Source organism: Arvicola amphibius, chromosome 4, assembly GCF_903992535.2.
Source record: "Arvicola amphibius chromosome 4, mArvAmp1.2, whole genome shotgun sequence".
Lineage (NCBI taxonomy): Eukaryota > Metazoa > Chordata > Mammalia > Rodentia > Cricetidae > Arvicola > Arvicola amphibius.
In genome coordinates, this window is record NC_052050.1 from 6558393 (window position 1) to 6585793 (window position 27401).

The following is a 27401-nucleotide window of genomic DNA, read 5'->3' on the forward strand; positions in this document are numbered from 1 at the left end:
CAGTGGAACTGAGTTACAGCAGAGAAGGCATGGTTCTACAGCTTCTGCATGCTCCCCAGCTCCGCTATGGCCCTCTGAGAGCTCCTGCCTCCAGGCATCTTGGCCTCAGGGCTCTGAGTTGGTGCTGACCCATCTCCTGCTTCTAATGTTCGTAATGCCAGGGGCTTTCTGAACTCACATGAGCTGGACTTCGTCTTTGCTTTTGTCCAGACCATGCATGCCATCAGATCCCAACCATGTCCGTTCCAGCTCTCACACTGCCTGCCTGCATCTTCCTCCTCTCCTTCATCTCCTTCTCTCCTTCGTGGTTTCTCTCTTGTTAGCTTGCTTTCTTTATAGTCTGGCTCTGTAGCTCAAGCTACCGTTTTTCCTGCCTCTGCCTCTCACGTGCTAGGATTAGACATGCCTGCACATCCCTGGCTATTTAGATTCACCACTACCTTAGTCTGGAGCCCATCTGTTCTCTCCTGAACTAGCCTTCCTGCTCACCGTGCCTGTCTCCTACTGAGAGTCCTCCTGCAAAGACAGCCAGCAGCCCTCAGTATAAAGTCCAAAGCTTATGGGGCCTTACTGAGTGAAATGAGATAGTGTGTGCTAATGAGGACCTGGTGTACACAGAGCTCAAGGAAGAGTGGCTGCTGCTGCTTCCACTGCTCCTGCTTCCTGCTCCCACCTCAAGTACCTCCCCAGCCCCCACTGCTCTCCCCATGGGCTGCGGCATCCTGCTATAGTTCCCAGAATGCCATCTACTCTTGCTCACCTCCCTATCTTTCCCCATCTTTGTCTATGATCCCCACCTTCTTCCTCTCTGGTGACTCCAGTTGATCCTTCAGGACTCATTCAGGCTGGGTGAGGGCCCCTTCTTCCCAGCATCCCTTGCTCACTGCTTTGCCCAGCATGCTCTATCTTCATTAAAGAACTTTGCTCTGTCTGTCCCTCTGTCAAGACCCTCCTAGGAAGCCCTCACCTCAGTGGCCCTCACCACAGCCCCTCTGGGGCCCTGTTTTCCCACATGCACCCTGAGCAATACCGAGGACTGATAACTTGCAATGTTCTCTGTTGGACAGTGAAGTACTAAACTTTGAACCCCTTTCAAGACTTTGTAAACAAGTTTCACTACCCCTCCAGTCCATTCTGCCATCCTTGGGAGCAATTCTACCTTCTTCCTGTCAAGTCCCTGGCCATACCCCAGGCTCCTCAAATCCATTCAGACTCAAGTAGAGGACTCGGTGTTTTCCATGTGGTCTCTTGGCTTTCTCTTCTGCGGGTGCTTTTTCTCTTGCCTGCCAACTCCCACCAATGCCTCCACTCACCCAGCCTCTTCATGGGAAACCTTCCCTCTGCCCAAGCAGACATGTGGCTACTTTGTTGGGCCACTCCTTTGCTGAGCGTGGGTGTGAGTGTGCACCATTCAGGACTGCGTACCTCAAGATCTGGGACTCCTCCAGGGCAGAGAAGGGGTCCTGTTCCACTCACCTCTCCAAATCTAGCACAGTCCTAAAAACCAGCCAGCGTTCGCCCTGGACCCGGGTTGTTTCCTTGGGGGCGGGATTTTAGCGCCAGAGCTGCGGACAGAGACCCTGCCCCTTAACCCTTTCCATCCTGGCGCAGCTGAGGAGGCGGTCCAGATGCTTATCTTTCTACCTTCCTTACCCAGGTTGAGCAAGGTAAGGCTCCCAGGACACCTCCCTGCTCCTTTTCTGCCAGCACTGGTGGCTCCACCTCATCGTCCCCACTCCCTACTGATGGAGAGCCCAGATGGCATTTAGCATCTCTGTGATTCTGGCCAAGCTACTTAGTTTCTGTAGTCAGTGTCCTTGACCATCTGTGAAATGAGCTAGCTACTACGGAACAGTAAAGGCCGGTACTCAATAAATCTGGCTCTCTTGCTTGCATGGCATCTAGCTCACAGCCTCCGTCTCCCAGAGAGAGCCTCGTGCTGGGCTGGTGTGATACCACTGAGCTACATCCCCAGCGCAATACATTCTTGAATGAATAAGCGAAGCAGCGAATACATGATACTCCCCTCAGGAGTTTTGTCCGAATTTAGTAATTTGGATGCATGGAGAGACTCGACGAACCGCGCCTAGTAGATATTTGTGAACTTCCCTACAGATTCCAGAGGGACTGAAAGGTTGGAGTTTTCGCTCAGACTCCAGGCCTTGGAGGGTGGGGGTGGAGACCTCGGAGAACAAAGTTCCAGGTCTTCTCCCTTCAAGGGGTTGGAATTTTAAGGTTCCCCCTGCTCCCACGCCGGTGGTTCAGTGCTCCACCAGCGGTTATCAAAGGGGCAAAAATAGTTCACAGCCAGGCAAGGTATTAGGGTGAACATCAAGGGGCCCAGGAAAAGAGCTAGAACTAATGCGCTTGGAACCAGCTAGAACTCAGCCATCCTTGGCACGCCTCTAGGCACGACGCCATTCCAAGGGAGGTCCTAGACACCAAACTGGTTTATGGATCGCGTTCAGAGGCGAGCGACGAAAGGAGACGAACCGTCGGGGCCACGGAGCCAATAAGTGCAGGGCCAGTTCCGTGGGAGGCTGAGGAGCACAGGCACGGAAGCTTCGAGATTTCGTTCCGAGCCGAGCCGGGAGAGAGAGGTCTAGGCAGCCCCAACACCAATCATCCATCCAGGTTTCTGGATTCTTTCAGGTCCGGGCACCCTCTTTGGGCTGCGAGAACCCTTGAACCCGAAAGTGAAGTAAAGAGGAGAAGATGGGCACAGAGCCAGTTGGGGTGCGCGATACAGAGGAGACAGTCTCGGGTCTCCCCACCACTCACTCTCCCCTCTCTTTCCAGTCCTTGTAGCTCCCGGCTCATGAACCCCACTTTGGAGTAGTGAATGTGAGGATGGGTTTCCAGGGAAGGTTTAGTCAATTATTCCCGAGCACTCGGGGTCCCAGCTCGAGCTGGGGAGCCCTACCTGAGGTCTGCGAAGCCATCGTCGCTGGCTCCCCAACGCCTGAATTGCAGCGCGTATCTTCGGTCCAGGTGAGGTCCCAGGAGCCCAGGGACAGATGCCTCGACGCCCTTTCCTCCCCCCCCCCCCCCTCCTCGAGACTGCGCAGCCTCCGCTTGGGCTCCAAGGCCCATCGATTTTTCTGTTGACTTTGGGAATCTCATTAATCCCTCGTTAATTACTCCGCCAGGGGCTCGGGCACAAGACGGGCAGCCAATGGCTGCCAATGGGAGGGCGTAGCAGGAGGCGGGGCGGACGCCGGGGCAGGTCTGAGTGGGGGCAGCTTTGTCCTAAGCCTCGCACCGAGAACTCGCTGGCTTCAGGCTGCTCTTGCCTGTGGTGTCTGAGCTACGGATGGGATCTTCTTCTTTCCGGGTCTAGGTCGCCTCTTTTCCACACCCTACCTAGCTGACCTAGCTCCAAAGCAGCCTCCTGGGATGATCTCTCTGCATTACCTCAAACCTGAAGTTGGGGTAGAAGAGACCCAAGGTTGAAGATGGGATTAGAAGGCAGGAGGGGAGGCAGTCTTTAGGGTCTTCTCTGGTCCTCCTTTTTTCCTCTCCCTCCCCTCTCCTCCTCACAGCCCCATCACCCCCACCCTCAGCCTCAAAGACCTGTGAACCTCATGGTGATGACAGCCAGGTATTTCCCCTCTGATGTCTCCAGTGCTCTAAGTGTCCCTTTTCTCTTCCCCCAAATGCCACTACTCCCAGCCTAATCCAGGTATGGCTCTCCCTTCCTGCTGGCTGTGATGTCTCCATCTCAATCTCTGACTCTCTCTCTCACACACACAAAACCAAAGGACTGATGCTGGCGAGGAGGCTCAGTGGGTAATGGCTCAGGGGGATCTGGGTTCCATCCCTAGGACCTATCAGGTAGAGGGAGAGAACTGATTCTGCAACTTGTCCTCTGACCTCCACGGATACACGCACCGCAGCAGGTGACCACCCACATGCATGCACACGTGCAGAGAAATTAAATGTAATAAAATATTAAAACAAATAAGCCCAGTGATACACATTTGTAATCACAGTACTTGGGTGGGGAAGTAGGACCATCTGGAGTTGAAGGTCATCCTTAGCTACAGAGGGAGTTAGAGGCCAGCTGGACTCCACAAGACCCTATCTCAAAAAACAAACCAAAACAAAACAAAAAACCCCAACCTAACGTAATACAAAACCAGCTCTGTACCCTCTAGCTTTCCTGCCTCCACCTCTGTACACAGCTGGAGCAGAGCAGAAGTCTTGTGGCTTTGGAGGGGTTCCCCAAGCAGAGTAAGTAACTGTACTTACTCTGGGGGTAAGGACTCCCCCAGCTTCTCTTAAGCTGGAAACACCTTTTATGTCTATTCTAGGAACTCATGCTCCCCGTCTTCCTGAGATGTTTGAAGGAAAAATGTCTGCCGCTTGGGGTAAATGGGTTCAGATGTGTAGGAGGATTGCTCCTGTAGATCCATAGCATAGGAGAGTAACAACGACTGGCAACAATCCATTGCATATTAAACATCAGCAAATAAGGGGACTTTGAATGCACCCAACACATGCGCTCCACGTTCTAGGTCTGAGGCAACCAGTATGCTAGTACTTGGACTGGATCCTGACACATTGTACTCTGAATTGTACACTTACACTTACAATTACTATGTATCAATTTTAAAACAAAACATGTCAGTAGCCAAGCCGTGGTGGCGCATGCCTTTAATCCCAGCACTTGGGAGGCAGAGGGAGGTGGATCTCTGAGAGTTGGAAGCCAGCTCAGTCTACAAGAGCTAGTTCCAGAACAGCTAGGACTGTCTCGAAAAATGTTAGTAACAACAACAACAAAAACCTCTACTGCTCATAAGAAAGAAATGTGAGGGCCGGGGAGATAGCTCAGTCAGCAAAGTGTTTGCCACAGAAGTGAAGACCTGAGTTGACTCTCCAACACCACCTAAATCATTGGGTGTAGTTGCACACCTATTATAGAAGGGACCGGAGGAGGGCAGGGGGATCTCCAGAGCTCAATGGCTAGGCAGTTGTGCTGATTTGGTGAGCTCCCCATGAGAAAGACTGTCTTATATGATAGGGGCTGGAGAGGTGGCTCAGCGGCTAAGAGCATTGGACCCACACGCTGGCTCACAACTGTTTGCAGCTCCGGTCCCACAGGATCTGGTAGCATACAGGCAGTGAAAACAATGCTGGCTCGTGGGTTAAAGCACTGTGCAGAGCCCCAGAATTCATGGAAATGGTAAATGCCCCGTGGCTGTGGTGGCTTGTTTGTCCTTTCAGCCTTAGAAAGCAGATCTGGAATCCCCAGGATTAGTGGGCTACCAAGATTAGCCACAGGAAGTGAATTCTGGATTTGACTGAGGGACCCTTCCTCAAAGAATAAGATGAAAGTGCAAAGGGGGGGTGATTCCTGACACCAACCTCAGGCCTGCACGTGTGCTCACACACGTGTATACACACACACACACACTCATACACACACTCACACATACACCCCTCACACACCTGTACATAGACACCTTCGCACATGCATGTATACACATATATCCTTGCACACCTGCCCTCACGCATGTGTTCACACCCACCCACACACATGTGTATGCACACGCCCTCACACACAGGTACACACACGGGGTTGGAAGAGTGTAATTTAGAGAGCTCCCTGAGGTTGCCCTCTGGCCTCTACACTCACCCACACATGTGTACATACACACATATACACACATACACACAGTTGACAGATTGCTGTTGCCGATGGAAAGGCTCTGGGTCTCTGTATCCATAAGCCTCAGTTTCCTTTTGGTAAAGCATGGGCATTGGATGAAATCAGTCCTCACTAACTTCTCCCGTAGCATCAGAAAGGCGACTATATCCATGGGCACTCCAGTGGTCCCTCCCAGTCAACCTGTCATTCACTGTTCAGAAAGCCTACCGCTTGGACTCAGCTCAGCTCACCCATGGAAAAGGTGGATTTTCTGAAAACCTTGAACCTTTCCAGCTCAGACCTCCAGGTTCCTCTCCAGCGATCACCGCAGGCAAGGCAGCTGAGACAAGAATTGGGAACGAAAGTGCAGGTGCAGGTTTATTGGTTCTCAGCTCCAGACAGTGCACAGGCCACACGGCTGGGATTAGAGAGAGAGCCAGACACAGTATTTCCAGATCCTGTCTGGTCCTAGGCAATGCTACAGGGAGTTATTTCCCTGCCTCCATTTCCCCGGGCTCCAGGGTCATGCAGGAGTAGATGGGTGGGCATGTCTCGATTTTTATTTAAAAATTCATCCTGGAAAAATAAACTTTGGTGAAAATTCTAGTCTTGGGCAGGCAGGGAGTGAGCGCCAGCCCTCTTCAGCCCCAGAGGTTCTGGAGCTCCTCTGTCCTGTCTCCATGTGGGGCCGTCAGGACAGCACGTAGACCTCCAGCAGGCTGGAGACAGCATGCATTCGGTAGAAGATGCCAAAAGGCAGGCAGATGTTGACGATGGCCGCCCAGAGGGAGTAACCGTAAAAGTCCACCTCCACGGTATTGCTGAAGTGCGGGCGGGCGCCAAAGGCAGGCATGATCCACAGCTGTTGGGGGAGAGGGGTGGGCGCATCAGGAGCCTGCTTGTGACTTCTCTGGGGTTTGTTGAGCATGGAAGGTTGGGATCCCAGCCTTCTAGGTTGGTGGCCCACCAGGGATTGTCACTCAGGGCTGACCTCTAGCACAGAGGACAGGGCCTGGATGAGGAGCTGAGGAAGTGTGGGCCCACTCCTAGCAGAGGACCTGCCTGAAGTCACTCCTCCCACCCTAGGCCTTCCTATGCAATGGAAGTTTCAATAGGTGACATAAGGCACTGATAGAAACAGCCGAAGTGGCAGCGGGGAGAAGTGTGCCTGAGGACTGGTGATAGAATCAATTAAGTCTAAAGTGATGGGGTGTGGGAAGGTTTCAAAACCCAGACAGGAGGCCACCCCACTCCAACCCTCCACGACTGCTACTCCTGTTTCACACCTCTTCCCTTCCATGTGTGGGAGAAACCAAAGGCTAGAGTCCTGCTTCACCTCCAGATAGAAACTCAGATCTTCGTCATGGGTGTGGGATATGGAACAAAGGAACAAGTTTTCAAGGCTAGCCTAACCCTTATGCCAATTAACTCCATTCTTGGGGGACATCACAGTCTCTCCCGAGTCTGGTTCTGTTCTAGAAAATGAGAGATGAGAGGATGCTGCCAAGAGTGATTCGGATGCCGGGCAGTGATGGCGCACGCATTTAATCCCAGCACTTGGGAGGCAGAGGCAGTGGATCTCTGAGTTCGAGGCCAGCCTGGTCTACATAGTGAGTTCCAGGACAGGCAGGCCTGTTACATAGAGAAGCCCTGTTTCAAAAAAAATTAAAAAGAAAAGAAATAAAAAAGAAAAAGAAAAGAGTGGTTTGGACTCAGATACTTGAAGCAAGAACAACCTCTTGGAAGGTAACTCTCAACCTCAAGGCCTGGCTGAAGATGGGGGTGGGGGCAGAGGCAGATGTAAGGTCAGAGCTTGAAGACTTGAGTTTTTTTTTTCTTTAAAGCAAAATTGACTGTTGGAAGTCTGCATGGGGGCTCACAGTCCCTGCTTCAGGATCTGACTGCATTAGTGTGTTTCTATGTTAGCAATCCTCTGTTGGAGGATATCATCAAAACGGCTGCTTTTGGACTGAGTCAGATTTCATTAGAGATTTTTTTTTGGCTTAAGATACACAGTTGTCATTTGGTGTAAGTGGGGGAGTGGTTAAAAAACTGGCCCTGGAAGCAATAGTTTATGGAACCAGCACACAAGCATGTTCAAGTCCCTTACATAAAATGATACATAAAATAACTTACATACATCCTCTTGTATGCTTCAAATTTATATATATATATATATGGAAATAGTTTGTACTTGTTTGTTTGGGGCATAATGACAAGGAAAAAGTGCATTCAATATGATCGGAATTTTTTCACTAATATTTTCCTTCCAAGAGTTGCCGAAATCCTGGGCATGGGACCTGCAGACCTAGAGGCTGGCTGTCCCCATAGAAGCATGTTTCTGAGCCGGGCTGTGGTGGCGCACGCCTTTAATCCCAGCACTTGGGAGGCAGAGGCAGGCGATCTCTGTGAGTTCGAGGCCAGCCTGGTCTACAAGAGCTAGTTCCAGGACAGGCTCCAAAGCTACAGAGAAACCCTGTCTCGAAAAAACCAAAAAAAAAAAAAAAAAAAAAAAAAAAAAAAAAAGAAGCATGTTTCTCTCTCAGCTATTCCCGTGTCAGGGACCGTATCTACACTGGGGCACAGCTATGCTGGGTGTATCTATGCTAGGAACGTTTCTCTTTGAGGGCACCATCTTACTATTAGGGTTCCTGCTTTGGTATTTTCTTCCAGAGAACATACTTGTAATAGAAGAAGTCTCTCACTCTTTATAGGCGGCTTTGCCAAGTCACCTGGGAGGGGGCAGCTGTTGAACACACCCCTCTTCCCAGTCGGCCCTCTGCTCCATCCTGCCAACAGACTGCTCACACTTACACTGATCTCTGTGACTTCCTGAGGCTGCTCCAATTATTCTGAGAAGCAAGCAGGTCACAAGATACTGGGAGCAGTCACACCTCCCACCTGGGGGTGAGGGCCTTAGCCCTCCCGCTCTCTCTCTCTCTCGGCTCCCTCTCACTTCCACCCAGCCCCCATGCCAGCCTTCCTGGGACCCCTCCCTCAGGTGCCTACATGACAGAAGGCTGGGACTGTATGCTCCCTGTTTGCCCTGAAATGTTATTTGCGTAAAGGCTGCAGTGGTTCCTCCATGAACCTACTTCTGTATACAATTCTAGAATGAGCCTTTGTCAAGACAGAGAAGGTTAAGTCCTCCCCAGTCTAGGGGCATCCCCACCCCACTCGCCCTCACCTCCCTCGACTACTCACAATGACATTGCAGAGCAGGAGAAACAGAGAGATGTCTTTCAGGCACCGGCGTCGCCAGTGGCACCTGGGAGCTGAGATGATGGCCATTGCTTCCTGAGGACTTTCTGGGTTGAGGTTGACCAGCCTGGGCGTGGGCGGGCAAGAGGGCAAGGTGTGAATGGCATCCAGGTTGGCAAAGGTGATGCCTTGGCAGGACTCCTTGGGGGGCGTTTCACAAGGCTCAGCCCCAGGCGGTCCCCGATGGAGGCTTTCAATGATGAACACATTCTGGAAGGTGTGCTGAGCAATCATAAGCAGAGCATGTGACAGATTGAGTGCCCCCAGCAGGTCTCTGGGTGAGCCCACTACCACAGCCACGATGGAATAGTAGGAGATGGCATACTGGCCCATCGCGGCGCCCATCAGCAGCGCTACATCCAGGGTGCGTGTCGGGTTCTTATGGTGGTCCATGGCCCGGCGATCAAAGCGATAGATGACTGAGCCACTCAGGCTGACCAAAGTCATGAGCCCCAGACAGGCGATATTGAAGCTGTAGTAAGTGACCAGGGCCTGCTGGGTATGGTCTCTCTCTCCACTCACCTGGACCTCATAGAGGATGAAGACGGCCAGGCCCACAACAAAGAGTAGCAGGCCCAAGATTGGACCCGCAAAAAACGTCTCCCGGAAGAGGTTGACCCTGGAGGGCGTGTGGCCGTGGCCGTGGGTGGAGCCAATCAGCCTTCCCACGTTCTTCCACATGACGTACAGCATGGTAGAAGCAAAGAGGCTGTACTCGATGTTGAAGGGGTATAGGTAGAAGTAGCCTTGCTGGAAGATCTGGCAGATGGCCGTGCTGCATGGGCACGGGTCTCCTCCGGCTGTGCTGCCTGCACGCTCTGCTGTGGAGAGAAGGGCACAGGGCTGGTCTCTACCCTCCTCTTCTAGTCTGTGGCAAGTGAGGGCCAGTTACCACTGAAGCCCAGAGGACTCCACAGGGTCTGGCTTCTTCATTCATTCCATAATTATTTATTGTGCCAGACGCTACAAGACAAATTAGTGCTAAAAATAAAACAATAAAAATCTGGGGATTGGGCTGGAGAGATGGCTCAGTGGTTAAGAGCACTGACTACTCTCCCAGAGGACCTCGATTTAATTCCCAGCACCCAATATTGTCCGTAACTCCAAAATCTGACATCCTCACAGACATCCATGCAAGCAAAACATCATTGCAAATAAAAATCAATAAATTTTAAATGTCTGGGGCCTGGAGAAGTCTCAGTTTATAACGTACGAGGAATGCGGGCATAAGAACCTGCCTGAGTTTGACTCCACGGTACCCATGTAAAAGGTGTGGCATGGTGGTACATACGTGCCCCAAATCCTTGTGCTTGGTAGGCAGAGGCAGCATATCCCTGAGACTTGTTGGTCAGTCAGTTTAGCTGAAGCTGAGGTCGAGATTTAGTGAGATAACTTGTCTCAAAAAGTGAGGCGGAGGGCCAGGCTGCTGGCTCAGCAGGTAAAAAGGTGCTTGCCACCAATTACAACCAAGCCTGTGGGCCTAAGTGTAATTCCCAGGACCCACATGGTGGAATGAGAGACCCAACTCCTGAAAGCTGTTTTATGACCTCTGTACACACACACACACGCACACACACACACACACACATGCACGCATACACAGAGAGAGATTCTATAAATATATAAATACCTGTAAAAAATTAAAAGAAAAAAAAAGAATTGAAGAACTACTTAACATTGTCCTCTGGCTTGCACACACACACACTCAAACACACACAAAAAATGGGGACTGCAAGTCTGTGCACCTCCATTTCTCCTCCTGATTCATGGGGACCCTTTGCTCCCTGAGTTAGGCAGGCTCTGGACCTCATAAAAGAAAACGTTTGTCCCCCAGGCCAGCCCCCGCTACAGCTCTCCCCGCATTGGACAGCTCAGAGCTCCAGCTGCTGTGTCCAGACCCCCACCACGATTCCCACCATCACTGCAGTTTGCGCCACACCGAGAGGGTTCAGAATGAGCTGTCTAGGATGACTGGGGCCTCGGCAAATGGCTCTACCCCAGCTGGATCTGTGGATGAAGAAGCTGAGGCCCAGTGAAGTCTGAGAATTGTAATGGGCGAGCCAAGGAAAAATGCCTGACTCCCAACACTGCAGCCTCTCCTACGGTGACCGCCTCTCTGGGGCTGTGGTCTCCACCATCGAGATTCCCTGTGTACACCAGGTGGCTCTTACCAGTCCTTCTACACTGGGGTCTCTTTGCAGACCAGGGCTGTGCTTCCAATTTCTGAAGCCTCACTTGTGCCAGTAGGGGTTGTGGGTATACATGGGAGTCTTAGCTATCTAGTTTGGTCCTGGATAGAGGAGAAGCCCAGAGATCTAGAACGGGTGGACTGTGAAGGATGTTCTTTTTCAGGGAAACTCACTGGCTAAAAGCAAAGGTGTGCTTGAACACTTCCATTTTAGGCTCTGTGACCTTGGGCAACTATTTACCTACCTGTGCTGAGTTTCTGCTTCTATAAGATGGGAACATTAATACTATTTATCTGCAAAGGGGAGTTGCCAACAGAACACTTTGCACCAATATTCAAGTGATGTCACCATGAGGTCATCACCCCCATGGGGTGGGGGTTGCCTTTCTTTCTTCCCCAGGCTGGAAGGCTGAACCACACTGTCTCCCTTCCTTTTCTTTGATGTCATCAATCTCGCCCTTTCTTCTGGAAGCCTGGGCTCCTTCTTGGTGGGACGGAGACCTGGAGAGTATGGCCAGGACCCTCAAGGTTGGAACACATTATTCACTCTTGTTCCTTGTTGCCTCCACCCCCCACAGGGAGCGTCTGGAGCCGGAGGAGGCTCCGGCTTCTACCTTTACCACCGTGCCCTGGCAAAGGCATGGTTGACTGACTGTGAATACACCAAGCACCCATCCAGCGCCTGGCAGCCACAGGACCAGTGCTTACAGGAAACTTACGGTCAGGGGTGAGGCGGGAGTGGCTGCTGTTGCCGTAAGAGCCGCTGTAGGAGTGGGCCTGGTGCACAGACTCATCCACGACGGCTGCCATCCAGATGGCTAGGTTGGTGGTGAGGGTGAACATGAGCCCACACCTGTATCAGAGTGATGGACGAGGAGAACAAAAGGCTCGTGAGTCTTGGACTTCACTATGGGTCCCTGGCAAAGCAAGGCAGGGTCAGGAGCCCTCCGTAGAGATGGAGTCACAAAACAAGAAGGGCAGTGAACATGGGAATTGAACTTGAAAGCCAGACTCGGCCTGGTGGGGTGCCAGATAAGAGAGGGCCAGCGGGTGTCCTGAGGCTCAGGCCCCACTAGCGGAAAGGGCACAGTCCAGGCAGTGAAAAAGTTAGGACAAAGAGGAAGGGGTGGCTGACACCCCACCCAAGACTGAGAGGGAAGAGCCGCACCCAGGATGACAGGCTTCCTCTTTCATGCCAGGTGAGCCCTTGGCCCACAGACACTGAGCTGTGGTTCTTACCGGGTCAGGTCCAGGTGGGTGTGGATACAGTCTTTAGCAGAGACCCAGAGGAAGTAAGTCTACAGAGAGAGAGGGGCCAGGCTCAGTACTATGTACATGGACTGATCTCCGGAGCCCAGTGCCCACCCACACCCCATATAACATTTCCTCTATCCCAAGAACCCTTAGACTAATCAAGTTTATTTTAGCGTTATGAAAGGAGAAGGAATAATTTCTCTTTCTACTCTATACTTCAGCTTGTTTTTTTTTAAAAAAAAAAAGTGGTTTTCTGCTCCTTAAAGCTTGGGGAAATGCCAGACATTTTCATCTTGATGAGATTTGAAGGGGGAGTCAGGGTGATAGAGGAGCAAGTGGAGTTGGCTACCAAGTGATGTTTTTCTGGGAGCAAGATCAGGCTCAGACTAGATCTTGCTCAAGATCTCAAGGTAAAAAAGGTCTCTGGGGTTTTATTGTTGTTATTGAGACAGGGTCTCTATGTAGCTCTGGTTGACCTTGAACTCCATATGTAGACAAACTGGTCTCAGACTCACGGTTATCTGTCTGCCTTTGCTTCCCAAGGGCTAGTCTTGAACTCATTATGCATCAAGAAATGACTTTGAACTCCTGACTGCCCTGCTGACATGTCTGGCCTCTTTGTTCATGTCCCCTGCTGTCTTCTTCCTTTGTGGATTTGAAAGGCCTTGCCCTCATCTGAATGCCACTGAATTCCTGCCATGGGACTTACCTACATGGAGGTGTTTGTGTTTTCATTTTTTTCCTGAGCATCCTTCAAACTTATGAAATGTAGAGGACAAAAGCTACAGTAAGTGTCCCAGCCACATGTGTGCAGCAGTATGCACATCTGGGTGGCAGGGGGATGCTTCAAGGCATGGCACGTCATCCCCTGGTCATCTTGCCAATGCAAGGTCCCATGCAAGAGCACTCCTGCCTCAACTCAGTCAGCTCTTTCAAAAGGATCTTTATGCAACCCATTAAAACAAAAAAGCTAGCAAGCCAGGTGTGGCACACTCCTGAAATTCCCGGACTCGGGAGGTGGACGCGGGAGTTCAAGGCTGGTCTGGGCTGGTGTGAAGTGAGTCACAAGAGGACAAAGGAAAGAAAGTGATTGGAACTGGTCTGAAAAAGCATCCTTATGGGATGCCCTGCCTCCTAAACAAACATCAAGCGTGGAGCTATGACCGAGATTAAACAAGCTGTAGCCATGGTCATGGACCCAGCACAACCCTAGGCAGAGGCTGATGTCCTCCGTGGACACCCAAGGTTCTACCAGACAGGGCCGACTGTCACAACTCACACCTCCTGGGTGTTAATTACTGGCACCACTTAGGTTGAAATAAAGTTGCAGCACCCCTAAGTAGGAACTCACATTTAGACACACTTCATGAGTCAGTGTTTCCTCGTTTATGGACTCATATGATCCCTACCACAGTCTAACTCGGTTTACCGAATTGCTCAGGGCTAGGGGGTGCTATGTGAGAAGCTCAGATCTCCTGAGCTCCTGCATCAGGCTCTTCCCCCTATGGGGACATTCCTTCAACCCACCTGGACAATGACAAACACAGCTTGGATGATGGGGTGCAGGATCTTGATGGCCGACTGGCACTCCAAGAAACTGGAGTAGTAGCCAGTCTTGAAGACGTCCATGACGAGGGTGCAAATCCCAAACAGCACGAGCCCACCTGAGAATCAGGGTCAGCAGGGGAGTAGCGTATCAGGGAGGCAGGAGAGAGGGCTTGTAGGGTGGAGGAGAGGTTCTGAAGGTGAGGGGCTAGCTGGGGGTGTGTGTAGGGAATAGGTGGACAATTGGGTGGGAGAATGGATGAGTAGGGAGGTTGGGAGGATGAGTTGATGGGTGGATGGACAGACAAATGGATGGACTGAGAGATTACTGGGTGGATGGATGAGGGCAGGAACAGGCCGATGGGTGGAGGAACAAATGGAGAGGGGGAGGGACAAAAATAGAGGATGGATAGGAATATGGGCAAACTGAAGGGCTGGGAGATGAAGAGGTGGGTAGGAGATGAGTACTCGACTGAGGGGGAAGAGGGAGGACATCCTGTGTCCCCTCCATTGCACAGACAAGGGAAAAGCGGGGACAGACCTTGTCGGCTTGCTGTTGTCTTTTACTTTTTTTGTCTGCATATAAAGGCTCTGCATGACCATCCCTGTCCAATCTTTAGACAAGCCAAAGAAGCTTCCTCCACCTCTCGATATCCTCTAGGACCCGTTTCCCTCTCTCCACCCCCCTCACTGCATCCAACCCCAATGAGCTTTCAGCCACCTCACCCTTCCCAGGGAACTTTCAGCAAACCTGTCTACCCAAAGTCACACCCTGAGGGTCCTCTAGGGAGCCCCAGACTGCAACTTTCCCACCGTGCCCACCCCACTCTTGTCCTCATATCCCAGGGCACCTCGGAGCCAGATGGGGCCAGCATGCGCATCCCGGTAGGGTACCGCATCCGGACAGCGCGCAGTGCGGAGGAGGTAGAAGACGATCCACAGCGCGGCCAGCAGCATCATGGTGGTGAGCAGAGCGAACACGTCGGTGTCATACACGGCCACCTTGTTGAAGGCACCACCGCTGATGAGTGTGGAGGCGAGCAGCAGCACGTTGACAGCCAACAGCAACCGACAGCAGGCGGCCACCCTTTTTCCACACCTCGCGGGGGCTGGCCCGTGGCCCCGGCAGGCTCTCCTTGGGGTGCTGGACCAGTTCCCTCCGACATGGTGGGGGGCGACTGGAGAAGGTTGAAGGGATCACTGGCGGGGTCGAGGGGGAGGGGAAGGACGGGATTTCAGGTCAACCCAGGGACCTCTCCTTTCCTCCTGGAATGGATTTAGGGACCCTGGGATGTGGGGACTAAGGGTGCTAGACCGAGCCCTGGGGAAGAAGAGAAAAACTGAAGAGTGAACCTCTCCCATCTGGACCGGAAATATTGTAGTGAAAGAAGCAATGGTACTAGGCCGGGTCCTGCACAAGGTTCCGCTCCCCAAATCCTACAGTCCCCCTGGCCAGGGGCACGCACCTGCTGCACTGGTAGGCCGACAGCAAGTTGGGGGTCAAGGGGCAGCGAGCGTCTCTTCTCTCCCACGCCGGCTGGGCCAGTGCTTTATACCGGAGAGGGCAGAGTGATTTACAGCCACAAGAGCCCGGCTCCATAAACCTCTCAGTCCCACTCACATGATCCATCTTTTCTCCGAGCTGAATTTAGGGAGTCAGATAAGGTGAGATTTATATTTACCTGTTAAGATTCCCTCACCCCATTGCAATGGCGAGGCCAGGGTTCAGGAGCATCCCCATTCTGCGGTACCTAGAAGGTCCTCCGCCCCCAACATCCACTGCAACCTGGTACTAAGAGATCGATTGCACCCACCCAAAGCCTGTAGAGCAGACTCCCACCCCAGTGCCCGCCTGCCACCCAGATGCCGTCGCAGCTCAGGAGTCACCTATATCTTGGATCTTGCTTGCTGTCCCGGGATCAGGACAACAGTCCTCCCTTTCCCCACCTGTCCTCAGAGTGTGATCCAAGTTTCGGTCTTCCTGTATCCCTTACTACTGCGGCCCGGAGATGCTTGTTGGATGCTGCAAAGTCTGGTTCCCACGGGGTGCCCGCAGCCGGCTTGCAGTCGTTTAGCTCCCCCTGCTGGAGAACCTTTGTCCGACTCCGCGCGAGTAGGCTAACTCTGGAGGCACCGCTGCGCCCTGCTCCGGGATTGTCTTGCAGTGAGTGGGTTCTCTCCCGCTCCTCTAGGCCCACCGTCCTCCGGATCAGAACTGCCTTTCCATCCCACCCTCAGACACCATTCTCCAATCCTTGGAGCGTTCCTTTTGACGAGTGAAAGAAATCAGGGAGTCCAGCGCCCGGAGCTCTGTCGAGGACATCCTAAATTGTCCTCAATACTGAGCCTCAAGAGGCGCAATGCCAGAGTAGAAGCTTTTGACCACGCGAGAGCTGGACTTCGATTGAATCACCCCTGTGTGCTGAAAAAGCAGGGCGTTTAGGACCCAGGGGAAGCTCCTGGGCGGCTCTTGGGCAGTGAGAGATTCCCCCCTCCCTCTCCTTGTGCGCGGCTCAGATGTCCCGGTAGTCTGTAGTCTTCTGTAGTCGTGGCTCTGGCGCCCCGCATCCTCCATCTGCGCCAGCAGGGGCTAGTGGCACAAGCTCCTGCCCAGCCCCTTCCCTCAAACCCATGTTTCAGTCCTAACCTGGCTGCCCTCCCCGTCGGGGGACATTTCTTGGTGCCCCTTGCACGACCCGTCCAACCTCGGGAGCCATGAATGACCAGTATCACCGGGCCGCCAGGGATGGCTGACTTGGAGCTCCTCAAGGAGGCCACCCGGAAGGAGCTGAATGCCCCTGACGAGGATGGCATGAACCCCCACCCTCTGGGCTGCCTATCATGGCAACCTGGAGTCTCTGCGCCTCATTGTGAGCCGAGGGTGAGTATACTCTGCCCAGCCAGCAGGGAACCATAAGAACCCCGTGTCCCAAACCTCATGGCATCTCTTACCCTCTCCCCTGAGGTGCCCTCTTCCCGTATGGCTAGCCCTAAGGTGAGACCGTGCAGCCTGCCATACATTGAGAGACAACACGTGAAAGGACATCAGCCGAGGCTGATGGCACTTGTGAACTGTGTGTAGGACTTGGAGAGGAACTGCGATGTGGGGGGGGGCAGCTGCAGAGTGACTCAAAACTTAAAAACAGTTCTGAGTTAGGGGCATCTGGATGCAAGAAATTAAGGAAAGGGGGGGAATCAGAGAGAAGACTGAGAAAGTCTCCAAGGCCCTAGAAGTGGAGAGTCCTTCACTGCCTATTATCCAACCTAGGAGTCAAAGGGCTGTCCCCACAGCACCAGATGCTCCCACAGGACGAGTCTCACACTGACCTGTGCCTTCTCACCACTCCACTCCTGAGATTTATGGGCACTGTCCACACTACCAAATGTCACTGGTTCAGCCGTAATTAACTCTCTGTGCCCCTCCCCCACTGCAGGACAGCGAAGTGGGAAGCCATATATGAGGGAGGGGCGGCTGTCCCTCTCCTCCGTCTGGAGCTGTCCTGGAAGGGAGGGTCAGCACAGAGAACCTGGAGGGGTCAGGCAATGGAGGATCCAGGGTCACTGAAGTGAGTCGGGGGAAGGGCATTAAATCACATTACCGGAACCTATCCTAGCATCGACAGTTTGGTAGGGCTGGCCATACTGGTGTGATCTGCGCAGGAGAAGGATGACCTCAGAGGGTTCATGTCAATGTCTCAGGTTCTAGGGGTCAAGGGCAGGGGGCAGGGATTGTGTTGACCCTGGTACTTGGAGTGCCTGAGTATGTGGGGGAAAGTTTCAGTCTCCCTTCGGGCAGCCCCTTGGGTCTAGCAGCAGGTGGAGACATCCTGGGATCAGACAGCCTAGGCAGGAAGAGGCCAAGGCTCTCCGGCAGGGGCACCACAGAGGTACTATCCCCCCTGCACACCCATCAGAGAGACTCATGGAAGTCTCACAAGGGGTCTGAAGGAAGAGGGCTTGTCCTTGGCTCTCCAAAGCCCTCAAATTCTACAGAGGCAAGGATTTGTGCTTGATGAGGGAGGGTCTGTTTTCCGAGCAACGCTTCCCCACAGTATCCTATAGGAACTTGGCAAGCAGAGGGGGAAGCTGAAGTGGGGATGGGAGCAGGGCAGGGTGGGGGTGGGGGGTGGGAGGTGCTGGGAGGTGTTGAGACACAGGGAGTGATTCTTTCCCCCAGCTCTGGGCGGGCCTTGTGGGCCTCATTAGTGTCGGGAAGGACCGGGTGCTCAGAACAGAGGGTCAAGATTCCTAGAGAAGGCAGCAGGAGCTGGACTATGGGCCTGAGTCAGACCCGGAGGGCATTAGAGAGGGCTTCTGGAGGGGCCAGGCCACCGGCTTCAAAGGGCAACTTGAACAAGGGAGAGCAGCACAGCCAGGTCGCCGGCCCTCTTCCTCTCCAGTTCTGGCTGTCCCCACAGTCCCCTTCTGGCCCAGGCCAAGACCCGACACCTGCTCTAACACTGGCGTTGCCAGGCCTGGCCCCGCTCCCTGCAGACATGGCGGTGCCCACTGCATGCCAGCGCGCACCCTCTCATGCTCTTCCAAGTTTTAAGCCCGGCACACACCACCCTCTAGTTTTCTTATTCAGTCACCCTGTAACATGTGGCTTCACAAACCATTTCACCCGCTTAGAGACCCAGACTCAGCCCTGGCCCACCACCTCTCTGGACCCCGCTCCCCGCAGGGCCTATGAATAATTCACTCCTTTCTTTCAGCGCATCAAATATTTATCCCCTGAGATTCCCAGCCCTCTGTTCTCTAGGGGAAGGCCCGCCCTACCCCGCCTCCTTTGTAGCCCCGCCCCTTTGTGGGTTGGGCCATTCCCCCATACTCCTGCTTTGTGCTCAATTCCGAAACATCTGTTGGCTCTTCTCCTGGGGGGTCTAGGTCTCAGTCATATGCGTTTCTTTAGGACAGTGGTTCTCAACCTCCCTAATGCTGCGACCCTTTAATACAGTTCTTCATGTTCTGGTGACCCCCCCATCATAAACTTCGTTGCTACCTCATAACTGTACTTTGCTACTGTTATGAATTGTAATGTAAATATCTGATATGCAGGATATCTGAATATCTGATATGTGACCCTGTTGGGATCGCGACTCACAGATTGGGAACCACCGCTTTGGGGGGTGCTGTGCTGCAGGAATCTCACAATATTTTGGGGGTTTCCTTTCTTTTTCTGATTTCCCCCAACCCAGATTCCTTATACCTCCAACCCGAGTCCCACGGTCTGGCTTGCTAAAAGGACTCATCCTTTCTTTTTCCTACAGGGGTGACCCGGATAAGTGTGACATCTGGGGAAACACACCCTTGCATCTGGCAGCTTCTAATGGCCACCTGCACTGCCTATCCTTCCTCGTGTCCTTCGGGGCCAACATCTGGTGCCTGGACAATGACTACCACACGCCATTGGACATGGCCGCTATGAAAGGTCACATGGAGAGTGTGCGCTATCTGGATTCCATCGCAGCCAAGCAGAGCAGCCTCAACCCCAAGCTGGTGGGCAAGCTGAAGGACAAGGCCTTTCGCGAGGCAGAGCGGCGTATCCGCGAGTGCGCCAAGATGCAGCGCAAACACCACGAGCGCATGGAGCGGCGCTACCGGCGAGAGCTGGCCGAACGCTCCGACACGCTCAGCTTCTCCAGCCTCACGTCCAGCACCCTGAGCCGCCGGCTGCAGCACCTGACGCTGGGCAGCCAGCTGCCCTACTCGCAGGCCACGCTGCACGGCACTGCCAAGGGCAAGGCCAAGATCCAGAAGAAGCTGGAGAGGCGCAAGCAGGGGGCGAGGGCACCTTCAAGGTCTCCGAGGACGGGCGCAAAAGCGTCCGATCGCTCTCGGGCCTGCAGCTGGGCAGCGATGTGAATGTTTGTGCGCCAGGGCACTTACGCCAACCCCAAAGAGTGGGGCCGTGCCGCACTCAGGGACATGTTCCTCTCGGATGAGGACAGCGCCTCCCGTGCCACACTGGCTGCCGAGCCTGCCCACTCGGAGGTCAGCACCGATTCAGGCCACGATTCCTTGTTTTACTCGCCCCGGTTTGGGTACCATGGTGTTTCGAAGGAACTATTTGAGTAGCGGTTGCACGGGCTGGGCCGCGAGGACGGTGGCTTGGATGGAACAGGGACTCGGGGTCGGTTGCAGAGTTCCCCCAGCCTGGACGATGACAGCCTAGGCAGTGCCAACAGCTTGCAGGACCGCAGTTGCGGGGAGGAGTTGCCCTGGGATGAGCTAGACTTGGGCTTGGATGAGGACCTGGAGCCTGAGACTAGCCCCTTGGAGACCTTCCTGGCTTCCCTGTACTTGGAGGACTTTGCCTCCCTCCTGCGGCAGGAGAAGATTGACCTGGAGGCTCTGATGCTGTGCTCTGACCTTGACCTCCGCAGCATCAGCGTGCCCCTGGGGCCCCGGAAGAAGATTCTGGGGGCCGTGAGGAGGCGCAGGCAGGCTCTGGAGCGTCCCCCAGCGCTGGAGGACACAGAGTTGTGAGTGCCTGTGTGGGGGAGAGGATCTACCTCTTCAGTAATGGGAGGAGGCTTAGTATCATATCGCATAAAAGTCAAAGCCAGTAATCAACAGCAAAAGCTCCATTATCACAGCACAGAAAAAAAAAAAAAACAAGCCAAAAAGAAAGAAAGAAAGAAAGAAAGAAAGAAAGAAAGAAAGAAAGAAAAAAGAAAACCAACCTGCCAGTTTAATAAACTAGAGGCTTTGTTTCTGGGATAACCCAAATGGGGGAAAAATGGAGCATTTTAGCACGGGCAGAATATACTTAGAGTAATCACGGCTAGGATTTTAAGAGCCTTTTAGACAGGGTCTCCTGTAGCCCAAGCTGGCCTTGAACTTGTTGTGTAGCTAAGAATGACCCTTGAATTTCTGATCCTTGAAATTTCTGATCCACCTTCACCCTTCCAAGTGCTGGGGTCTGAACCCAGGACTTGAGCATGCCAGGCAAGCGCTCTCTACTGACTGAACTATATCCCCAGCTCTAAAGCTGGGGGTGTTTTTGAACCCTGCCACTTCCCAGGTACTTAAGTCAACACTTTTGTTGAATCCTGAGTTCTATTCCCTGAGCATGTGCCACAGTGAGGCAGTGGATGATCAGGGATTAGAGTGTAGCTCACCCCATGCCTCACGGTGGTTTCCTGCAGAGATGACCAATCTTGGGCTGGGTTTGGCTCTGGAGGCCTGGGGAGGACCGCCAATTGCTCTGGGTCTGAGAGCGTGGCATCAGCATCTCACCTCAACTGCCCACACCCTCAAAGCATATGTGTTTTACAGTCCCAACCCTTGCCAGTCTCTCCTGTCCACTGTAGCATTGCACAAGCTCGCTGCCCTTCTGTTTGATATCTGATGGCTTTTAACCCCCAGTGCACAAGGAAAGGCTGGCCGTGGGAAGGCAGTCTGGCTCACGATTCAGGCAGTGGGGTAGTCAGTGTCCCTGTGAAAGTCCATCAGCCTGTGGAGAGGGGGGTGGTGGCTAGGTCATCAGAGTAGCTGGTCTCGGAAGGAAATGACACCTTTGAAGGCTGTGTTCTGAACCCGGTTCTGTCTGTCTCTTCTCCACAGATGAAAGGGGCTCCTCCTTGCCTCAGACCAAAATGAATTGCAAGTTGCCACAAACCCATGGTGGGCCCAGAGGTCCTCACAATTGCCATCCCTGCCCGCCCCTTCTCCAGGAGCAAGGGTCACATGGGTCATCTCCCTCGAAACCCTGTCCACATTCTGAAGCAGAGGTGTCGCCTGGAGGCACCCAGAGGGACCACACCATTCCAGAGCACCACTTCTGAGGGGTATTAGATCCCCTGAGCCACCCTCATTGAAAAGTCCTGAATTACAAGAGGATTGGTGGTTAGGGACTGATTGGTCCTGGGGATGAGATGACATCAGAGCTGAATTAGAGATAGAGCAGGGGTGAGGGGGTAGCGTGACCTGTCGCAGGTACATCACCTCCCCCACCCACCTTCTCCAGTCCTTCTTGGGGAAGTGGGAGTGGGGGGTCCTGTTCTTTTTCAGGCTGGAAACTTTTGCTTCTTACTTACTGTGATGGAAGAGTTTGGGTACCCCCTCTTCATACACCCCAGAAGGGAGGTTCCCCAGGCAGACCCTTCAGCCAAATGCCTGGTCTTTCTCTCCCCAGCACACCCCGTCTCACAGAAGGCCAGCCCCCCTCTCCTTCATCCTTAGCTTTGTCCCACTCCACGGTGGAGCCGGGTGTTCCCAGGGTCTCCAGAGGACCAGGGGGCCTAGAAGCAAGTTGCGTTGGTATTGTGGCCCCCAGGCCTTGAAGTCAAGGCTGATTGGCTCTAGAATCACATCTGCTAACTGCCTCAGAGTCTCCCAGGCCTAAGGCATAGGCAGGGGGCTGGATGCAATCTGTCCGACCCTGTGTGGGAAGGCTCTGTGAGAGGAAGATCCTGGATAAGCAGAGAATCTGAGGTCCTGATTGTGCCCAGGCTCCCAAGGCGCTCTCTCTCTCTCCTCTCTCTCTCTCTCTCTCTCTCTCTCTCTCTCTCTCTCTCTCTCTCTCTCTCTCTCCTTATGTTGTGTGTGTGTGTGTGTGTGTGTGGTGTGGGTGTGTATATAGAGGGTGTGTGAAGTGTGTGTCTGTATATACAATGTACATATAGGGTGTGTGTAGTGTGCATGTGGTAGTAGCATATATTATGTGTTGTGTGTGTATGTGTAGTATGGATATAGAATGTGTGTGCTTGTGTGTTGTGGTTGGGTCAGAGGAAGTTTCCCCTCAGAGTCTGGAGGGGCCTGGGCTGCTCATGAGTCTGCATGGATCACGGAGAAAATGAGACTCACTATATCGTGTCCAGCCTTTGTGATGGTATGGAGGTGAAAACCAGAGCAAAAGGCTAGCCCAGAGGTCCTCATACTTGTTCCTTATAGTGCCTCAACCACACCAGATTATAGATGTGGTTTCAGGTCCTCGGGAGCCATGTGCATGCAGGTTCACATTCAAGCGCCCCATTGCCGTGCCGCTCCTCCTTGTCAGCAGCAAACCCCCGTCCCAGACTCTAGATCAGAGAGCAGGGAGAAAGCACAGTCTACTAACTCCTCCTTGAGCTCCCTGGACAGAGGAAAGAACCCCAAAGACCTCTGCGTTCCTATCTGGAGGTGGCAACTACCCATGCACACGCAATTCTGAGTGTGGAGGAGGTTGCTTTCTTTGCCACCATTACCCTGAGTCCACCCCCAGCCTTCTTTCTTTCTGGGCCCAAGCCTGGGGCCACCTCCAAGTGCCGACTCATTTTTTTCATCAGAGCCCCAGGCACTGCTGTTTCTTTCTCACCTCTTCGGACTGTTTACTACTGCCTCAGCCCCTCCTGTTCTCCCTGCACCTGGGGTTGCCAGATGCTGTGATCCCCACCATTGTAAACCCCAAACCCTTCCTTCGGGCTCATTATATTTTTATACACACGTTCTACAAACGGTTTGTGGTGGCTTGTGTTCTGTTCTGTAGGCACTGGGGAGTGGGGTGGGTGAGAGTGGGGTGATGAAAGGTTGGGGTGCGAGGTGGGTCATATTCATTGGAGGGTCGCCTTGAGCCCCCCACCTCTGCACATGTCTGCAGGGATCATTCCCAGCATCCCTGGGCCAGTTGGCCTCCTATGCTCTGATCCCAAAATCGGTAGCAAGATGAAGGCAGGATGCACTGTCCCTGTCCACCAGTCCCACCAGGGTGCTCTCAGAAGTGGGCAAGAAGTCAGTCTCCTGAGGTTCCTGCCTGTCACCTGGGGTGGGGTGTCTCAATTTTCCGTACCTATCTCTGCTAAGGTCTTTTGGGGTGCAGATTTAGTACTCTCTTCTCTCAATGTACTTTTACCAAGTGGTGCCAGCGTGCTCTCATTTCTTAGCCAGTCTGAGGTTTCCTTGTTCCATCCCTAATAAACGTGCCTGATGTAGAACCGATTAGAAAGGTACATAGGCTGTAGATGCTGGTGTGGGATGCCTACCAACCGTCCAGAGGTCCTGGGCTAATACCGGTCACCACTTTACAGATGAGAACATTGTGGCCCCTCGAGGTAGAACACAGGTCTTGGTCACACAGTCCTTACACTCAAGCCACCAAGAGGATCAAGAAGACGTCCTTCTACCATCCAGGGTTACACGGCGTGTACAGTTGTGACCACTGCTGGCCATCCTAATTATTGCAGCTAACCTCTGGGAAGGCACATCGGGCCTTGCCAAGACCGTCCCGGGAAGGACACATGGGATGAGAAAGACTTTGAAAGACAAGACAGCGTGAGTAGGAGTGTCAATGTCCAGGCAGAGGGGAGACAGTGGGGGTGTGGATCTCGAGGGGGCCGGTGTGGCTCAAGAACGGGATCCTGGGACCGCAGTAGCTGGTGAAGATTCAAGAAGCAAGAGGGAACTTCAAGTAAGATAAAGAGAAGAATACGATTGTTTTGTTTCTTCTTTTTCCTCTAAAGATGAAATCGATCCTTGCCCCATAGACCTACATTGAGCCATAGAGAAGTGTGTGGCTATGAAATCTGGGGACCAGCGAGATGGTCTTAGTGGGAAAGGGGCTTTGCTGTCAAGCCTGTGGCCTAAGATTTGTACCCAGGACCTACATGAGTAGAAGGAGAGAACTCGCTCCTCTAAGTTGTCCTCTGAACTGCTGTAGTACACACTACATACATACATACATACATACATACATACATACATACACACATACATGCATACATGGATCCAAACAAATACACTTGTGGATAGGTTTGAAGCTGGACAATACAACATTGTCTCTCCTCGACCCGGACACACACCAACATCTCAGGAAACTCCTTGTTCTGTTGTGCATGTAGCCTTGCATTGAAAAACAAGGAAGACCTACAAATTTAGCAAAACTAGGGTCTGGAGAGACGGCTCAGCATGAAGAGCACTGGCTGCTCTTCCAGAGGTGCTGAGCTCAATTCCCAGCATCACATGGTGGCTCACAACCATCTGTAATGAGATCTGGTGCCCTCTCCTGCCTGCAGGCATATATGCATGAGGAACATTGTATACATAATAAATAAATAAAATCGTAGAAAAAAAAAAAAGAGGCAGGTAGTGACGGCGCTTTGCCGTTAATCCCAGCACTCAAGAGGCAGAGCCAGGCAGATCTCTGTGAGTACAAGGCCAGCCTGGTCTACAGAGTGAGTTCCAGGACAGGCTCCAAAGCTAAACAGTGAAACCCTGTCTCGAAACACACCCACCCCCAAAAAAAGAAAGAAAAAAGAAAAACTATAAAAACTAATGATTCTTAGTTTGGGGTTTAGAATCTGGAGATATTTTTTTAGAAAAGCCTACACAAAAGCACACCGTACACACACGCATGTACATGTGCTGCTCTTCATCTCTCTCTCTCTCTCTCTCACACACACACACACTCCCACACTCATATTCAATTTTGCTCAGTAGTTCTAGACAGTTTATGTCCAGAATCTGAAGAGACCCAGAGGACAGAGACCATGATTAGAAAGCTTTGGGGATGGGGATGGAGGATGGCTCAGCGATTAAGATCACTGGCTGTTCTTGCAGAGGATCTGAGTTTGGTACCCAGTATCCACAGGGCAGCTCACAACCATCTTATAATTGCAGTTCCAGGGGATTCCAACATCCCGTCTGGCCTCTGCAGACACTGTGGCGCACAGATATACATGGAAGCAAAACACTCACACACACATAAAATAAAAATACTTTTTAGAAAAGCGTTGGGTTAGATGGCTGTAAGGTTAATGTGTTACAAATGGAAAAGTGCAATGTGATGGAGGTGGGGGGCGGGGCAAAGCCATGTCAGAAGTGCTCCCTAGTCTGTGATTAGCGCTCTCATTCACAGAGACCCAGAGGGGAAGGGGGGCTGGTCAAAATGCCCAACTCCACTCCCAGCTCAACTCCTGATGCCTAATGTGGTACTCTCAGCCACCTGTCTCCATGTTATGACTGAACACATGCCGTGATTTCCCCTGTGCAAGCTTGTGTCAACTTCCGTTTTAAATAATCCAAGTGAGGAGATGGCTGGGCTCAGGGGATAACCAGAACTGCACAGCAGAACGTGTGGCTTTGTGTAAGTGGCCTCTCTCTGTTTCCTTATATATATGAATAGGCATTATATCATAGTGGTCACCCACAGGTTATTAGGGTTGAGTGTTAAGCGTTCTATACACACCTGATATTTACGTACCCTCCAGTTACTAATGATCACAGTTATTGTTGGCCTGAGAATGGCCCAGGGGGTGCTACTCATATCTGTGATTCGCGCAGCTACCCCAGTAGATGCATCCTAGACAATCCCAGGGAGCAGACTTCCCTCCAGGCTTGCTTCTGAGAACACGGCTCCCTCCTATTCTCAACACTACCCCCCCGACGCCCAGCAGAAGAACACTGGAGGCATCTCTAGCACACCAGTAAGGGTGATGACGACCCAGCCTAGGGGACAGACGGCTGGACCTGCCCCATCCAGTGGGAGAGACCCAGGGAAGGCTAGAGGTCTTCTTGGAGTGTCCGAGGAGCTAAGTAGCTTTTCTGGAGGAGGAATTCCCCCTCATTACACCAAGATCTGAACTCGGGCTGGAGAGATAGCTCAGGAGTTAAGAGCTCTTCCAGAGGGCGGCTCTTCTAGAGGACTCAGGTTGGGTTCTGAGCACCCACATGGCCACTCACAACCCTGTATAATTTGAGTTCCAGAGGATTCCACATTCTCTTTTGGTCTCCATCATCCCCATTTTACAGGTGGGAAGGCAGAGGTTCAAAGTGGGAATTCCTAAATGCTAAAACGTGCAGCCCGAGCCAAGGGCATGCACCGTGGTGAGGGGTTCCTTTGATTTGAGACTTCTTAATCTGAGTATCCTTGAGGCCAGGGCAGGTGCCAGGCTCGGACACAGATAGGGCAAGGGACTCCAGTCACTTTAGCAACTCAAGTGTGTAGTCGGCGCACGGTGCTCAGTCCCCTGACAGGTGGGATGGAGAGAAGGCAAGATGGGTTGTGGGTTCACAGGCAGAATGCTGGGAGTAGGCCTTTGGGGACACAAGAGCATCTCAGGTCTGCTGAGATGAGGGAGGAGGCTGGGGGAAGAATTTTGTCCCGACAGGGAGCCTACCTCTCTCTTTTATACCAGAGCAGAGGGGCCAGAGTGGCGAGATTTGAAGCCAAGCCCAGGCCTGGAGACCTATGGTGGGGAGCACGCTGTCTCTCATCCTCCACTTCTCTGCAGCCACCACCTCAGGCAGACCCTGGAGGGAGCAGCCAGCTCTGGGGAGAGTGTGAGTCGGACGCAGTGGGGGCGCTGTCAGGTTTCTAGGTAGATAAGGCACGGGTTCGGAGCTGTCCTGGAAGGCTGTGTTTGTGAGATGAGCATGTGTGTGTCTATGATCTTTCTCATTTGTCTGTGCTTCAGTGTCTCCAGCTTCCAGGAGGTGCACGTGCGCATGTGCGCGCATGCGCGCGTGTGCATTCTCACAAAGGGCCGAATCCGCATTACTTTGCTTGGAGTCTATTTATAGATT

General features: G+C 52.7%; 3 protein-coding genes across 3 annotated transcripts in view; 1 reads left to right on the forward strand and 2 right to left on the reverse strand.

Moving 5' to 3' along the window:
• Otop3 (otopetrin 3) overlaps positions 1 to 215 on the reverse strand; it is an 8687-nt gene extending 8472 nt beyond the window's left edge. The window contains 1 exon segment of the mRNA XM_038328888.2: positions 40 to 215. Coding sequence (XP_038184816.2) covers positions 40 to 215 — 176 coding nt within the window.
• A 6126-nt stretch (positions 216 to 6341) lies between these two features.
• Otop2 (otopetrin 2) lies at positions 6342 to 15639 on the reverse strand. The gene is given in 8 exon segments (XM_042054855.1): positions 6342 to 6512; positions 8855 to 9732; positions 11819 to 11952; positions 12339 to 12397; positions 13881 to 14017; positions 14750 to 14963; positions 14965 to 15076; positions 15599 to 15639. Coding segments are annotated over 8 exon segments (1746 nt in total).
• Positions 15640 to 16613: 974 nt separating this feature from the next.
• Ush1g (USH1 protein network component sans) lies at positions 16614 to 20387 on the forward strand. Its single transcript, XM_038329061.2, is given in 8 exon segments — positions 16614 to 16646; positions 16648 to 16713; positions 16715 to 16779; positions 19169 to 19674; positions 19677 to 19762; positions 19764 to 19922; positions 19924 to 19978; positions 19981 to 20387. Coding segments are annotated over 8 exon segments (1377 nt in total).
• The last annotated feature ends 7014 nt before the right edge of the window (positions 20388 to 27401 follow it).